This window comes from Micromesistius poutassou (genome assembly GCF_964030765.1).
Source record: "Micromesistius poutassou genome assembly, chromosome: 8".
In the NCBI taxonomy this organism is placed as follows: Eukaryota; Metazoa; Chordata; class Actinopteri; order Gadiformes; family Gadidae; genus Micromesistius; species Micromesistius poutassou.
The window spans coordinates 10,345,539-10,362,625 of record NC_140278.1 but is presented as its reverse complement, the minus strand read 5'-3'; the positions used below and the strand labels follow the sequence as shown (position 1 = coordinate 10,362,625).

Genomic DNA, 17,087 nt, shown 5'->3' with positions numbered 1-17,087 from the left:
CTGAATGTCAGAATCCAACAATATATTTTCAAAATCCACTTTGGCTGTTTCCCATTGCAAATTTGCTTCTGCCATGGTCGCTGGTTTGTGTCGGTTAAGTTCTCTAGCTAAGCGGTGAAGAAACATGGTGGACATTGTGTTTACATCTTGTACGTGAGCTCCCGCTCATTCCTTATTGGTGGGCTTACAAATTTGCGGAACTAGTGGTTTGTAGTCCTCGGTCCTTCTAGCAGGCAAGCAAATTTCTCCTGAGATGACGTCAAACGCGTCATTTGACGTCATCTCAGGAGAAATGTAATCAGGACAGCTGGGCGACTGGAGGACTGGGTTAGACTGAGGGAAGAAACACACTTTTTTAAATATTATAATATATTATAAAGATAGAACGCCGGTTCTGAATCGGTGAACTATCCCTTTAAGACTTCACACTCTCTATCCTCAGACAGAGCTTGTATGGGATTGTTTGTTGTTCTGCCAATTTCATAATGTATAATAATTAATCAATACCCTATTTACAGACTGAGCAGAGCAGTGAATTTTGGGCTCTGGTCAGTGTTTCATTATTTTTCATAAATATGGTGTTAAAGAGAAAAACAAATAATCCTAAATTAAAGCCTGTCTTAGTCTATCTTTAAAGACTTCTGTTTCTCTGAAAATTCCTGGAACCTGTTCAAGATTCACTGCACAGAAAATGACTAATATCCAGAGAAGAAAAATACAGGGGAAATCAGGGAAGGGCAGATGGTTACCTTATTGTCAAGGAACTATTTGAAGGTATCGAGCTGAATGCCAATTTGGACGGAAATTAGCATTCAGATCTGTGTTGCTTTCTGTGTGGCTCCTCCATTGTCGGAGAGGTGAAGGTGATCCGCAGTTCAGCCAAATGCCTTTTAAGTCTGGTCTTCTGGTCACCAACTTTTCCTGAATCCCATTTCGAACTACGACAGTGCATTAGTAAAAATGGCCGACATATATTTTGATTGTTTTGTTTTGTTTGTAAATTGAGTAATTGATTGTATTCCAAAACACATTAACATAGTGCACACGAAAAAATTGTATCTGCTTGTATTACCCGTCTCGTGAAAGCCCTGTCCTGCTGAGCTGCCTTTAACACACACACACACAGAAACACACACACGCGCATGCACCCACCGCAAGCTCCAGCAGCTCAGATCCTGGAAGCAAGCTTTGTCACGGCAGCATAGATCCTGGAAATAGGCTTTTTGAGGCAATTTTCTATCCACACATAAAGTGAGGGCTCGTGTGTGTGTGTGTGTGTGTGTGTGTGTGTGTGTGTGTGTGTGTGTGTGTGTGTGTGTGTGTGTGTGTGTGTGTGTGTGTGTGTGTGTGTGTGTGTGTGTGTGTGTGTGTGTGCGTGCGTGCGTGCGCGCGCGCGCGTGCGTGCGTGCGTGCGTGCGTGCGTGCGTGCGTGCGTGCGTGCGTGCGTGCGTGCGTGCGTGCGTGCGCGCATACATGCCACTGGGCACAGGTCTAACGAGTCATGATTGCAGACACACAGAACCAAGAAATACCTTGTGAATGCCAATAAAAAGTGAGAGTGTGATATATTGAACAAGCAGTTGAAACAATCGTAGTTCTATAAGCAGAATTAAAGGGCTCTGCTCTCTATTTGTCTCCCCACCCTCTCTACCCTTTTTTCAACTTCCAAAGCTTCTTTTGCTCTGTTGCCATGACACCTCATGACAACCTTAATCTAATCTGTTTTTCTGTGTGTGTTCCTATAAAGGCTCCATCGCCCCAGCCCGAAGGCAACCAGAATGAGGCGGCAGCTGCAGAACCTGCAACTGAGGAACCGGACTCACAAGACGAAGTGTTTGGTGAGAAAGGAGAAATTCAAGGGTGCACATTTCAGAGGAATTACCTTCAGCGTTAATTATTAAATAATTAAATACCCTTTTTTCATTACCTGATTGCTTAGATACAACCCTAATGATTTAATGTCTACCTGTGCCAACACTGATTCAACCTAGCTCTGCTGTTCCGCCTACCTGTATTGCCTTGCCATGCCACAACGCAAAGGGTAAAACCTAGGGTAGGTTTTACCCTAAAGCTAAAGTTCTCTTCAAAGCAGGTCCCATGCTGTGACGTCCCTTTTAAGGTTGGAAGCCATATAGGTTTCGAGTGGTGTGAGACAGATCCAGGACCCAAAACCCAACTTCACTTCCCCATTTGATCCCATTTACGTCCTCATTTATATTTCTTTGAAGAGACGGCAAAATGTGAAAGTGCCTTTGTAATACTTCCGCTCAGCAGATGAGGGCACAATCGAATGCAAGTGAAAGAGCTAGGAGTTTGGATGTCTACTGAGAATCCACTGCGCAGCCATGGTAAAGGAGCTCTTAAAAGGAAGGACGGATACCAATGGCGTACTCTTTAAAATGGAGATCTTTGTCAGAAACCAAAGAATAACACTATGAAAGACATTGTGTTTTCTATCAAAGAATTTTGACCTCTTGATGTGAACTGTCTAGAGATGTGATTTTAAGCATAGTATATATTTTAAGTATGTATGTTTTAAGTCTATACATGTTATTGTTTATTGTTTGAGGGAGAAGTGTGTGTATTTGCTAGTTCAATGGTACCCTTTTGTTTAATTAAGCAAACCTAGTTATTCAGAGTCAGGCTCCACAAGAATCACGAACAAGCACTCATATTCAACTGTTGAATATGTATCCTTTAAGATGCCAATGATTACCGCTGACATACCTACCGCATCAAGGTGCATCTAAGTGTGCTAGAGCGAGACAAATCAGAATCAGAAAAGGTTTTATTGCCAAATACATTTTCACATATGAGGAATTTTTCTTGGTTTTCAGTGCGCACAATATTTACAAATAATAAACGATAAACAGTAAACAATAAAGCAAGTGGTCCAATACAATAAGATATTCCAAAAATAAAAAAATAAAAAATAAAATAATAATAAAATAAATTTAAAAGACACTCTATATACAAATGAACCGTAATAAGAAGAATTAGAATAAAATAAAATATACAATTGTGCAGAATGATGCAAGTAGTGCAAAACTTGTGTCATCATAGGCAGATGACTGTGTGTGGTGGTGGATGAAGGGGGGGTAGTGTGCGTGTCAGTGGGGGTCCGGGGCCGTTGTTGATGAGGCCGGTTGCAGACGGGAAAAAACTGTTTTTGTGGCGTGAGGTTTTGGTCTTGACAGACCTCAACCTCTTGCCGGAGGGGAGTGTTTCGAACAGTTTATGTCTGGGGTGGGAGGGGTCCAGCATGATCTTCCCTGCACGTCTCAGTGTCCTGGAGGTATGCAGGTCCTGGAGGGACGGCAGGTTGCAGCCGATCACCTTTCCAGCACAGCGGATGATACGCTGCAGTCTGCTCCTGTCTTTGACTGTAGCAGCAGCGTACCAGATGGTGATGGAGGAGGTGAGGATGGACTCGAGGATGGACTATGATGGAGGTGTAGAAGTGCACCATCATAGCCTTTGGCAGGTTGAACTTCTTCAGCTGCCGCAGGAAGTATATCCTCTGCTGTGCCTTTTTGGTGATGCAGCTGACGTTCTGCTCCCACTTGAGGTCCTGGCTGATGACTGTGCCCAGGAAGCGGAAGGACTCCACAGTGTTGACTGGGGAGTCACACAGAGTGATGGGGGAGGGTGGGGCTGCGTTCCTTCTGAAGTCTACAACCATCTCCACTGTCTTTAGAGCATTGAGCTCTAAGTTGTTTTGGCCACACCAGGTCACCAGGTGGTCAATCTCCCACCTGTAGGCAGTCTCATCTCCGCCAGAGATGAGCCCAATGAGGGTGGTGTCATCCGCAAACTTCAGGAGCTTGACTGACTGATGACTGGAGGTTCAGCTGTTGGTGTACAGGGAGAAGAGCAGGGGAGAAAGAACGCAGCCCTGAGGGGATCCGGTGCTGATGGTCAGGCTGTTGGAGACGTGCTTCCCCAGCTTCACATGCTGCTTCCTTCCAGACAGGAAGTCAGTGATCCACCGGCAGGTGGAGTAGGGCACGTGCAGCTGGGAGAGCTTGTCCTGTAGCAAGGTCGGGATGATGGTGTTGAAGGCAGAGCTGTAATCCACAAACAGGATCCTGGCGTAGGTTCCTGCTGAGTCCAGGTGCTGGAGGATGAAGTGGAGGGCCATGTTTACAGCATCGTCCACAGACCTGTTGGCTCTGTAGGCGAACTGCAGGGGGTCCAGGAGAGGGTCCGTGATGGATTTGAGGTGCGACAGGACAAGGCGCTCAAAGGACTTCATGACCACAGAGGTCAAGGCGACTGGTCTGTAGTCTTTGAGTTCTATGGGCCTTGTTTTTTTGGGGATGGGGATGATGGTGGAGGATTTAAAACAGGCTGGTACATGGCATGTCTCCAGCGAGGTGTTAAAAATGTCTGTAAACACTGGAGACAGCTGATCTGCACAGTGCTTGAGGGTGGAGGGGGAGACAGAGTCCGGTCCAGCTGCCTTGCGGGGTCTCTGCCTCTTGAACAGTCTGTTGATATCCCTCTCCAAGATGGAGAGAGGTGTCGGAGGGGGGGAGGGGGTCTCAGAGGTACAGTAGGCAGGAGAGGACATTCCTGGGCTCCTGCTGAGGTGGGGGGGGAGGGTGTGGTGATCTGGGGATGGTGAATGGGGGTACGGGGGATGGTAACAGGACTGCATTGTCTGTTGAATCTGCAGTAGAACTCGTTCAGGTCGTTGGCCAGGTGTGGGTCGTCGATGGATTGGGGGGCAGACAGTTTGTAGTTGGTGAGCAGTCTCAGACCCTTCCAGACAGACGCTGGGTCGTTATCTGAGAACTGCTGTTGGAGTCTATTTATTTGGACTCCTTAAACCGGTCTTTGTCTCCGCTCCGAAACGCCTTCTCCTTTGCCAACCTTAGCTGTCCGAGTTCTGCTGTGAACCAGGGTTTGTTGTTATTGCAGATCACCCTGCTGCGAGATGGTACACAGCTGTCCTCACAGAAGCTGATGTAGCGCCCCCTAGGCCTATATCCTGACACTAAAGGGCACGTTCCTGAGTTCTTAAATTAACTTCCCAGTAAATATATATTATATATGAATTCTTGCTTACCTTCTGTTTAAGGGTCTACTTGTGTGTCTTTGCATGTACTGTAAATAAACTATTCTATTTCACTGTTAACCCTATACTATTCACATCTCTTAAACTAATTTAAATAGTATTCCAATGAAATAATATATTCACATGTAAACCAATTCCCAATAACGTCTTAACACTAGAGAAATACTCAGGAGTCAGATGTTTAAATGTTAAATAAAAATATAGTTTACTGAATAGAAACTGTAATGAGTTATCAATAAAGCAAAAATATACAAAATATGTAAATAAAAGAAAAGTATTCCGAGAATACCTAGTCACTAGGTATTCTCGGAATACTTTTAATTTACTTTACTTTTAATTTAATTTCGTTTTGAAAGCCACTAGGTCCTAGTGGCTTTCAAAACGAAATTAAATTACAAACGTTTGCATGAATAGGCTACACCTTCAAATGTAAACGAAATCAAATAATGAAATACACCTGAATGAATTTCTACCAGACCTCTGTATTTAAGTAGAAAATAGGCTACAGTAATTGTACCTTCAACACTCAACAGTAAACATAACACAAATGACACTCGTGGGCCCACACACGCACACACACATTCACACGTGATTCACCCACCCCAGATCTAGCCGGCAATGTTAGCTAACCTTTGAGCTAACCGTCGCAGTTCTGAAGCGTGGCTTGGGTACGGCGTGGCCAAAAAAAACAAAAGACCGCTTCACTCCCGTTGGAGCAACCAAAACAAAGTAAAAACAAATATCCAACTCAAAGTCCGACTCTCGACTATGTTGCGTTGGCTACGCTATATTGCCATCTGGTGGAACCAACAACACGAAGACAACTTTCCACGCTGCTTCTATTCTTTCCTTCTCCCCTCTCTTCCGGTTTGCGACCTTTTTCCCCACAGGTCAGTTAGAGTATACAAAAGTAACAAAACAAAGTACATTTTACATAGACATAAAAATAATACATTTCACACTATACAATAAACTCTAGCAATGAAATATTTTCAAACAAAAACTCTTAGAATAAATTAAAACATATTGTCCATCAACACAGCCGTGCCCCAGACTACAATTCCCACAATCCCTTTCAACCAAAACAAATAAAACATACAAACCACGACCAGCTCTAGACCCCATATCTCGTTTATCACTTCTTCATCTTATTTTAACTTTAATAATGTTTAACTATGAACTTTAACAAATGCACTTTATTAAATCCTAATGTATTACAACTGCGACAATTAAGAGCGCTGCGCTACACTGATATAAGATGTCACAGCATCTGTGTACTCATCAAGACTGTTGGTGGCAGACCTGAAAATGTCCCAGTCAGTGCATTCCAAGCACGCCTGAAGATCCTCCACAGCCTCACTAGTCCACTTCTTAGACGTCCTCACAACAGGTTTACAGAGTTTTAATTTCTGCCTGTATGCAGGAATCAGGTGGACCATGACGTGGTCAGAGTGTCCCAGTGCAGCACGGGGGACGGCGTGATAGGACTTCTTCAACGTTGTGTAACAGTGATCCAGCGTGTTCTCCTCTCTGGTTGGGCACTTAATGAGCTGGCGGTATTTGGGGAGTTCATGGATGAGATTTGAGATCTGAGAAACAACTTCCAGCAGAACCATGTGTCTTCAGTAGAGTTTTCAAGGGAGCCAACATCAGTCAGTATGTTTACATGCACAGCTTAATCCGATTAAAGCCATAGTTCGACTATGCTCCTCAATTGGACAACTGCAATTGTTTGATTATACATGGCGGTGAGAAAATCGATTCATTGGCCGAAGCATGTCATGCCCGGTATGATAAGTGACGCTGTACCTATTTGGAGGCTGCTCCTCAAGTAGAGGAGCAGCTTAAATAAAACACTGTTTCTCATTTTCGACAACAACACGACTACCGTCTACTTCCACCTCCGGCTCACGGCCCCCGGAAAAGATCTCGAGCATGCGCAGAATGCAAAATCCAATTCCAATTCGATTGACCGTAAACATGCACGCTTAATGCGACTATCAATCTTCTGTAGACGCAAGCTCAGGTTGAACAGGTGTGTTAGGATACCACACAGCTCTGAAGAGCAGGTCTTCAGTAGCCTTGCGCTGATGTCATCGGGCCCCACTGCTTTCCCTGGCTTCAGTCTGTCCAGCATTATCTTGACCTGAGCAGTATGTGAGTCATAGGTGGCTGCTGGTGGAGTAGGAAGTGGGAAGAGGAGACTCTGTGACATATCAGGAGTGTTGGAGAGAGGGAGGGTATGTGAAACCGAGGTATGAGGTATGAGAAACCGAATTTGATTCGATTTTAGTTAGACTAAGGTGTATACATGCATCTTAATAATCCAATCATAGTTGGACTAACCAAATAATTTTATTTTCTTTAGTGACATGTAAACACACTGAGTGATATGAACCCCCAGCTACTTCTACAGTCAACCCATGGGACTACTTGCAAACCTGAGTTGATGTTCCTAACCACATGGCTGAAGTGTTATGACAGCTGGATACTAATTTGCTGCTGGACATGGATTAGATTCAGACTTTGGCAGAACCAAAAGCTCTGATTGGCGAAATCTTCTAAAGACTCTTGGTGCAAACCTCTTTGAAGCTAGCTTGTTTAATAGCTTTGCCTCTTGTGCTTAGCTAGCAAGAAGATGCATGTTTAGCTCCATTATATGATTATGTAAACGGTAACCACTTGGAGATAAAGTGGCACTGACTCCTGCGATTTTTCTAAGTACCCACTTTATGCAAATGAAGGGTGGCTATAACGAGGGTTTAAGAACATAAAAAAAACAATGTTTTTTATGGTGTTCAAATGAATGTCACGGGGACGGTTAATGTTCAGAAAAAAACACGTCACCGACACGACGCCCAAAGTCTGAGTAGCCCCAAGCCGCGCTGCTTAATGTTTAACTTGCCTGTTTGCTTCAACAGCGCTGCTTTCTCTTTGCGCGTGTAAAAATACCGGCGTCTTATCAGTTTGTCATCTAAGATAAAGGGGAACGTCGGATTCGGAGCCCATTGCAATCTGTGCGACCAGGCTGCAATCATTCGCCGCCATCGAATTAACTCTGCCGATGGTTAAGGGGAAAACAAAGAGGACCCTTCGTGTCCTGAGTGGTTTACGAGCGCCCGGTTAGTGGTGCTTTGCCGAGGCCCCGCTCTGTTTGAGTTGTCATCAGCGAAGTACTGTGACTCAGCCGGGTCACTCCAAGTGACTCTGGACGTCTCCTGGTGCACTTCCTGTTTGCACTACTTTCCCCCGAGGAAGGGCAAACAGTGTGGCCGGGGACGTTAAAAGCCCATTACGGTTCCATTACCCAGGCCTCCGCTCTCAGCACAATAAGCCCTCTCCCTCCCTATACCCGGCCTGCCCGCGAGCCTACGTGCTTGGCCACCTTGGCTCCGGGGGGGGGGGGGGGGGGGTCACGGCTGTGACAATGTCCCAGGGGGTGACGAGTGGGAGACAAAACGAGCCTAAGCACATACAGATGTAATGCGCTGGAAGGATAGACTAGATTTTTGTTTTTCATTTAGTCTGCAGTTTGTGTTCTTTTGTAGCTTTTTAGGGCTTAGTGGAGCCAAACAAGAGAGCAGGAAAGCAGGGAGAACAGAGTGGTGAGCGAGAGAGAGAGAGAGAGAGAGAGAGAGCCCCAACACCCCCACTATCATGCGCCTGGACGGCTTTTCTCTCATCCACGTTGGCACAAAACAAAGACGGATAAGATGAGCTTTTCTGGCCAGAGATGTGCTTTCTCCCTAATGAGTTGGGTTGTTTTTGTAGTTGTTGTTTTTAAAAAAGACCCCCTCTCCCTGCCCCTATTGCTCCCCAACCTGAGCCCAGAAAGAGTCTTTTAGCGAATTGATGAATCGTAGCAGGTCACCGATGCTCTATTATGGTAGGTCACTCCATTCTTATGCAAAACAGTGTTATGTTGCATACTACTACACTGCCCTATTTGTAGTCTGGCATCAGCAGCCTCACCTTAGATAATTCTTCCGGTCACCTTCTATGTCTTCTAATAGGCATTCTGTATGATAGTCACTATCACTCCATAGTCCCACAAGTGTAGCTCACACACCGGCCTATTCTCCCATGAATGGGAAGAACCAGATAATAATAATTAGGTTCCTTACTTGGGTCTAAAGAGGCTAGGTTTTCTAATTGCATTTTGGGGCACTCCTGGCTACTCATTTTGCTTTGTAATGGTTGGAGAAGAGAGTGCTAGAGCTGGAGGGAGAGGTATAGGGCTAGGTTTCGAGAGGGCTTGATAGGGCTGAAGAGAGAGAGATGGGGCTGGAGAGAGAGAGGGAGATAGGGCTGGAGAGAGAGGGAGATGGGGCTGGAGAGAGAGAGAGAGTTAGGGCTGGAGAGAGAGAGGGAGATAGGGCTGGAGAGAGAGGGAGATAGGGCTGGAGAGAGAGAGGGAGATAGGGCTGGAGAGAGAGGGAGATAGGGCTGGAGAGAGAGAGAGATAGGGCTGGACAGAGACAGATAGGGCTGGAGAGAGAGTTTGGGCTGGAGAGAGAGGGAAAGGCCCCTAAGCCTATGTCTGCTCATTACTAACTGTATTGGGAGGCCTGAAGGCTCAAAGGTCAGATTGCATCAAACCAGAGGGATCTTTAGGAATTAAATTCCCTGGCCGTTGCAACCAAATTACATATCCATTCATTTCATAATTGATAATTAAAATGATCTCTTATATAATTAGGGCCAGAAGAGCCCTTCAATCTCCAGACAATAGAGCATAGCATCGCTCTGTATGGATGTGTAGGGCCGGGTTTCTCCATCTAGGCTCGCAAAAAGACCAATATGTAGTTTGGATGACCAAAGGTATGCTGTGCATTTGTTTTTGTTTTTCACCAATTGCTGCAACTGCTTCAGACGGGTTGAATGATTCTATCCTGGCGTGGAGGTGGGTCAGTCATCAGTAAGTTACGTGATGGAGTGACTGGTTGTCATGGCAACCTCACCACACGCCTAGTGACCCTGACACACACAGGCTCATCATTGGTAGAGAAATCGATAACATTGATAAACACAAACATAATGTGTGAGTAGCTTCAGTCAACTGGTTTTGGCATTGCTCTATTTGTGTTTTGCACATAACAACACAATAAGGGTGTCATCGTCACATTAATTTGCGCAATGTGTGTGCAAGTGTTTTTTGTGTGTGTGCGCGTACATGAGTTGAAGTTCATGTCTGAACGATGCATGTCGAGTGTATGAGGCTCAGTAGGAGAACAGTATGTTTGGCAGCCATGTACAAGTGTGTTAGGGCCTAGTCATTTGTCTCTGTGGCTGAGGCTAACACTCGCTGGTACTGCCTCCGGCCTCTGGCCACTAGCTCTTCGCTCCCGTCTTGAAAGATCTGATTGTTAGCAGCAACGTCTCTCACTGCCCTAGCGTTCACTGGTTTGACCTCATTGTTTCGATTTCTCGCCTCTTTCACTCCTTTCCACCCTCGTTCTCTCCTACATCTGTCCTCTCTTGCCCTCTGCTAGTCTGTCTTGCTTCTTTTTTTTTCTTTCTCTGACAGATGCTGGGCACAAGAGCATTTCACTTATACATTTCAAACATAAACTCTTATCGCAGGCCCTGCCCTAATAAAGAACCTGAGGGGTATTTCATCAAAGTCGCTAACGAAGGCATCGCTTGGTTGATTAAGCCCAGTTAAAACTAACGCCAACTTCCACTTGAGGCTAAAGCAATTCCATCAACGCAATTCAGCCGCGCCTTGCTCAGGTTAGTTCAAACAAGGCTAACGTTATCGTGGATTACGCACGCTCATGAGATATTTAACCAGCCCAGAACTGTGAATGTTGAATCATGGAGCAAATGTCAGAAAAGTACCAAGCTGGATCTTTTCCAGTGGCAAACAGAAGCTGCTTGTGGAGGTCTATGAGGAGTACAAGCATATAATAACTCAAAAAGGGAACACCGTTACCATTAATAAAAACAGGGAGGCTGCCTGACAAAAAAATTGCTGATCTGGTGAATGCATAAAAGTAGTATTAAGCGTAACATATTTTAATTGAATATTGCCATTGTTTTGAAATCAGGGAGATAGTGTTGAGGTAACGTGTCAGTCTTGCAACAGGTCATCTGGGGTTCAATCCCCCCGCAATTAGTAATTTAGGAATGATTACTGGAGAAATCAAAGAACTTTTCATGCCATTTATTTTCCATTTCTTTGAAGAGATAGACCCAGTAAATGCAGGCGGAAAATTTAGAATATTCCCTAACCCTATCTCAACAGAAGTGGTCTCGGCTGCCTGCCGAGAAACTCACCTGAATGGAATTTATGTGGCTGACAATTTCCCATGTCTTTGTCACAAATTTGTCAATTTGTGACAAAGACTTCCCTATCAGTAACATTAATATTAACATTAACTTTACCGTGGGTTTTTTGCAAGTTATATTTGGGTTCTGGGGAAATTGTAAGACATATTTATTATATAAAAAAGTCAATTGTTAGGCCTACTTTCTCTGACATTTAGGGAATTACAAAAATAAGCCAACGCCAAGAATTCTATGACATACTCAGACGTGAACTCGGGCCGCCCGCACCACAGCGCCAGCGCTCACCCAACTGCTGGTTCCCGATTAACAGTAGACCAGCAGTTAGAGTTAGTTTGTATAAAAATGTGTTGAGAAAATATCCACAATAACAATAGATAGCAATTCATTTAGTTATTTTATTTTCATCATTTAATCTTAGACCCTTAGTGAAAATATAGGCTGTTTGTACTTCATATATGTACATTTATGACAAAATCGTGAGGACTAGGCTTGGCGGAACCTTCTGATGATACACATAAATTGCCATGATTACTTAGCATAGAAGTCACGTCAATGGAACGAACTGAAAGTAGTGAGTCTAAGCCTTTAGCTTGGTTGATGGAATACCCCTCTGGTCTAACACTGTTTGTGTATATCATTTTGTAAAGCCTTGAAATAGATAGCAATGACGTCATCTCGTCTTGACCATCTGGCAAGTCAATGTGTGTGTGTGTGAGTGTGTGTGTGTGTGTGTGTGTGTGTGTGTGTGTGTGTGTGTGTGTGTGTATACATATGTTTGTGTGTGTGTGTGTGTGTATGTACATGTTTTTTTTTGTGTGAATATGTGTGTGTGTGCGGTACTTGCGTGTGTGTGTTTGTACCTGTGGGTGTGGGTGTGTGTGTGTATGTGTGTGTACATGGGTTTGTTTGAGAATATGTGTGTGTGTGTGTGTGTGCAGTTCTTGCTTGTGTGTGTGTGTGTGTACCTGTGCGTGTGTTTGTGCGTTTGTGCAAGCATGTGTGTGTGGGTGTGGGTGTGTTTGCGCGTGTGTACATACGTCTCTGTTTGTGTTTGTGTATGTGTGCGTACCTGTGTGTGTGTGTGTGTGTCTGGGACATTTGCTCTAAAATGTTTTTTTTTGTTATTGGGCCCTGGGGAAGCGTCGGAGTGGTTATTGAACTGTGCGGCAGAACACATCCTTTATCCTTTGTGTCAACAGTGCAGATATCTTAGACTCAGTCAAGGGGGGATTGTAATAGTGTTGTCCCCCCCAGAGCCCCTCACACTCGGCCTTAACCTCCAGGAAGTGTGCTTCATTCACCAGCAGTGACACCAGGGAGTCCGGACTAATCCGTAAAACTGCACCGTTGGAAGAGAGGCTGTTGGAAGAGAGGCTGAATAATTTACAACATTATTCGTGCCCTGTGTGTGTGTGTGTGTGTGTGTGTGTGTGTGTGTGTGTGTGTGTGTGTGTGTGTGTACACACTGTATGTTTCCTTGTGTTCGTGCATCAAGTGTGTGTGTTTGAGCATCCCTGGAGAAAAGGTCCCTGAGGACAAGAGCTATGACACCACCGCCGTCCTCCAAGTGGAACTCACTCCCTCCCTGCCTCGGTTCACACGTCACCCCACAGACCCACAAACCCGGCACTACTCACCCCCGAATATGAGTCACGGCGCCCACTGATATTAATACACTGAAGGAAGTGGAGAATTGTTGTGAAAGTCTTGTTCGCACTTTATACCTCTCACCTCTCACCATTGATTGGATAAGATACAGCTGTTTGTCGATAAGTCGGGATGAAATGTGGAAAAAAGACAAAGCGTGGCTCAGAGAGTAAAAGAGAAATGCTTTTGGACGTAGCATAAAGCTGCATTGTACCCGGGCTTGACAACAACCATTGTGGTGGACAGAAGTTACTCTGCGGTCCTCTTTGAGTTTTCCATTGTGCGGCCAGCGCTGCAGTGGGATAGATGGGCCGGGCGCTGTAGGCAGCTCGCAATCTGCCTGCGTTTGGGATCTGATATGGAAAGTTTTACAGATCATAAAAGATACCCGTCAACATGTCGGTTGTTGTAGTGCCCTCTTTAATGGTATATAGTATTATACTTAGAGACAGCTTAGAGACAGCTGTTTTCCAAGATCAAGTAATGCAACTCAATCTAGTCATAGATTTAGATTAGTTTTCTGTATAATCTTTTGCAAACAACCAGTTGTAAACATATAATCCTAGGCTTGAGCATTCTTGATCTTATACCCTGAAAGAGGAGTGAAATGTATGTTGACATTCCACATTTATCTGAATCTGTTTTTAAAGAGTAGAAACATATGAGCAATAGAGGGGATGATAGTGTGTGTGTCTTAAATAGCCAAACTTTTTTCCAAAGACCAGTTTTAGACCTTTTAGGTTGTGCGATAAGGGAGAAAAAGTGTTCTGTCCAAGGACTAGGGGGCCCAGCGGCCCACTTATTGATTGATTGTCTTTGACAGAATTTGACAGAATTCTATATTTTGGAGGAAAAATGCCTCTACCATTGTGATATGACTCAGGATTTTGCTTGAGGCAACCGTTGCACCCCAAGGCTCAACAAGCAGTTCCAGAATTTATTAATCTGAATAGGTCCAAAACATTGATTGACATATTCATGATTAAAATAGTTGGCTCTTTGAAAAGCAGCCATGCAGCAAAATCAGATACTCATCGTTTGTTAGCTTCAGCTGTCACGGTTGTCTGCTTTTTAGTTGAATTTCGAGGGTTACTCAAACTGGAAAATCTTGCCACCAACAGATTTGTGCTTGAATGCTAAAAAAACGTTTACCCTTTTAGTGTTGTTGACATACTCAGTTTTTATCCTTTTATCCTTTTTCATCATTGGGTATGGCATGGCATCACACCTTGCTTCACGTTAGGAAGAGAAAGTGCATGTTGACAGGTTGTACACTGGGCTTGTGGTAGGAGACCAGGGGGTAAAGCTGAAATATGAAATCAAGCAGCAATCCTAGTCCCACATGTGCTGCAGATGTTCATCTCCCTGCCAGAGAAACTGTCTCCACAGGGAAAAATGCCTCGCCTGAATGCCTGATGCGGTTGTCAGAGACAGAGGGGTGCTTTTTCCCCCCGATGCCAGTGGGTGTTGGTAGATACATAATGAATTCTGCCGGTTCCGTGTGGGAGGATCTGATCAGCGGCCACATACTTGCAGTTCTTCATCTTCTTCTTCTTCTTGTTTGTCCCAAACAAATACTTCCCATTCCCATGAGTCCCACCACTGTCATTGTTCTCGGAAGCTGGTGCTCAGAACCACACATACTGGAGCCAGTGGGGGGGGGGGGGTTGCTGCCAGGGAGTGGTGGAGCAAAGCAGCTGCAGATGCCAGTGGTGGTAGAGTGCCGACATTTTGTTCTGGTTTTTCGCTCTCTTCTCAGAGCAAGATAAATATTCACTCTGAATTTAAATCTACACTACAGGGAACGTCGCTGATCCGGTCTCCCGGGCTGTCAATGAGAATTAGATGGCAGGCAAAATTCGACCATTTCCCGTGGACTGAGATCGTTTTAGTTCAGTTTTCATAACAGTATTATCCCACGTTAATAAATGGTCGAGACTCTGAAAAGAGTATTTATGAAGACATACATGTCACACAGCAATGTGGTGGATGCAAGGGTTGCACAGCTCTTGCCTGCATGGGGGTTCTCCGCACTGAAAGACATCCATCCTTTCAGCTGTCGAGGTCTTTCATGAAATTTGTATGTAATGAAGGACTACAGACTCAAAGAACAAAAACATGTAGTATCATGACCGACCCCCCACCCACCCACCTCCCCCCACCCCCATCCCTGCACTCATTCACTACTTCATCACATAAGCAAACTGGAGCATCGGTGTCATCACATGGAGAGGCAATTTTCCTGCTTTGAGCCACCCTCCTTCTTGTTTAATTTGCCTTGTTCCCGGGACAAGACCTTTGGCTCCCTCCCATATGCTCCTGACAAATAAAGGCTGAAGGATGGGAAAAAGAAAAACTTTGTAATGAGGTAAAGAGCTCCATCAATTCAGCTTAGCGAAGGATTAAGCCCCTCAATCGTTGGAATAGTAAACCTGTCTCCACTTCTTAAGTCAGATCTGGTTTGTGGGAGGATGTGTGTGTGAGCGTGTGCGTGCGGGAGGCTTGTGGCAAGTTGCGATTTTCACAATGTATGTTGACAATTGAACAAATGATAGAAAAGAAAAACATACTTAAAATACTATATTCACAAAATGTTGTATTGCTTGCGATACAGTTTGCGATCACCCAACAGTTCTGCCAAACTATCGTCCATCCCTAGTGTGTGTGAGAGAGAGAGAGAGTGGGAAAGTGAGAGGGAGTAAGAGGGGGAAAGGGAGAGCGAGAGAAAGAGAGATAGAAAAAGTGGGAAGTGGGAGGGTATGCCGCCTAGGCCCCAGGTGTAATTAACAATCCCAAGGCTGCCCAGCGGCTTGACAGCACGCCAAAACACGCCAAAACAAATCAACACATGCATCATAAAGACAAACAACTTCTTTTCAAAGAATACTGTGTCCTGTGCATACAGTATTGTGTGTTTTCAAGGAACAAAACAAATTTTCACCTTACGTCATACCACCTTTACAAATCCCAATTTGTATGTATTTATTGTTGCTGCTATGAGTTTAGCAGGAAGTGCAAATGCATAAATGCATGCCATTTCCGCAAGGCGTGCATTAAGGGTACATATCTCTTTAACTATTCAAAATGGGTCTTCATGGTATCCATTAGGGGAAGTGCACTGGTCATTAGATGGCTGTCCAGGTGGGGGAGAATTCTCCGGCAGCGCATTACAAACAACACACAGCGCTTTAACGGCCCTACACTCAATTCCTATCTTTCTGTCTTTCTCTGTCTTCGTCTTGTCCCTCCTCAATCTTCCTAAGATGTCTTGCACTGTTGTGTACTCTGTGATGTGTGATTTACACACACTTAAAAGCAAAGATAATTCATGAAATTTAGCTGATTTAGCTGTGTGCCATTCTATCAACTTATAGTGTTGTCCCATTGTTTCCGCTATATAATAAACCAACATTGTAAATAAAAAGGATGTGCACCCTACTCCACTGACAACACCCGTCCTCCTGATGCCCTCAACAGGAATCAGATGAATCTCACTGTGCAAGGAGCTGAAAATCCATACTTATAGGAGTTATTTTAGTGACATTGGTGCCCTTGTTCGCCAGTGAAAACTATGCAGGCCCAGACAATAGGCCTCTGTTAAGGCCAACGTTAGCATTCGGGCTCCCCGGTGGAGTGCTACACCATTGCTGGCCAGTACAGTGTGCTAATTGTTGTACGGACAGGAATGCTCTGGATGCCCTGCACTGTGGGAGCTAGCTAGCATGGCACTTAGCGGACATTGCAGAGCCTTATGGGCAGATTAGGCTATATCTGTGTTCAACGTCATTGATCCTTTTCAAATGTACAATGCAATGTATGTCTCCCACGTTGTATGAAATGTAGCACTATAGCATTAATGCTTTCTCAAGGAATGAGCTTGCCTATTGGTTGATGTTCAGATTACATACAACAAGGCTATATATAAGAAATGACACACACAACAAATCCAACAATGAGATCCTACTGATACGTGGGTGTACACTTACAATCAATGAACATCCTGCTCTCTAATCTGTTTTGCATGTTTCTGCAAAATATGAAATCTAAGCTATACATCTTGTAAATCTCC

At 44.6% G+C, this 17,087-nt stretch overlaps 1 protein-coding gene across 1 annotated transcript in view; it reads left to right on the top strand.

The window, feature by feature from the left end:
- The window catches only part of LOC311351091 (myelin basic protein-like), a 45,309-nt gene that overhangs the window by 24,249 nt on the left and 3,973 nt on the right, over nt 1-17,087 (top strand). The window contains exon 3 of the mRNA XM_084471178.1: nt 1,748-1,838. Within this exon, the coding sequence (XP_084327304.1) occupies nt 1,748-1,838 (91 nt within the window). The remainder of the gene's footprint in view (nt 1-1,747; nt 1,839-17,087) is intronic.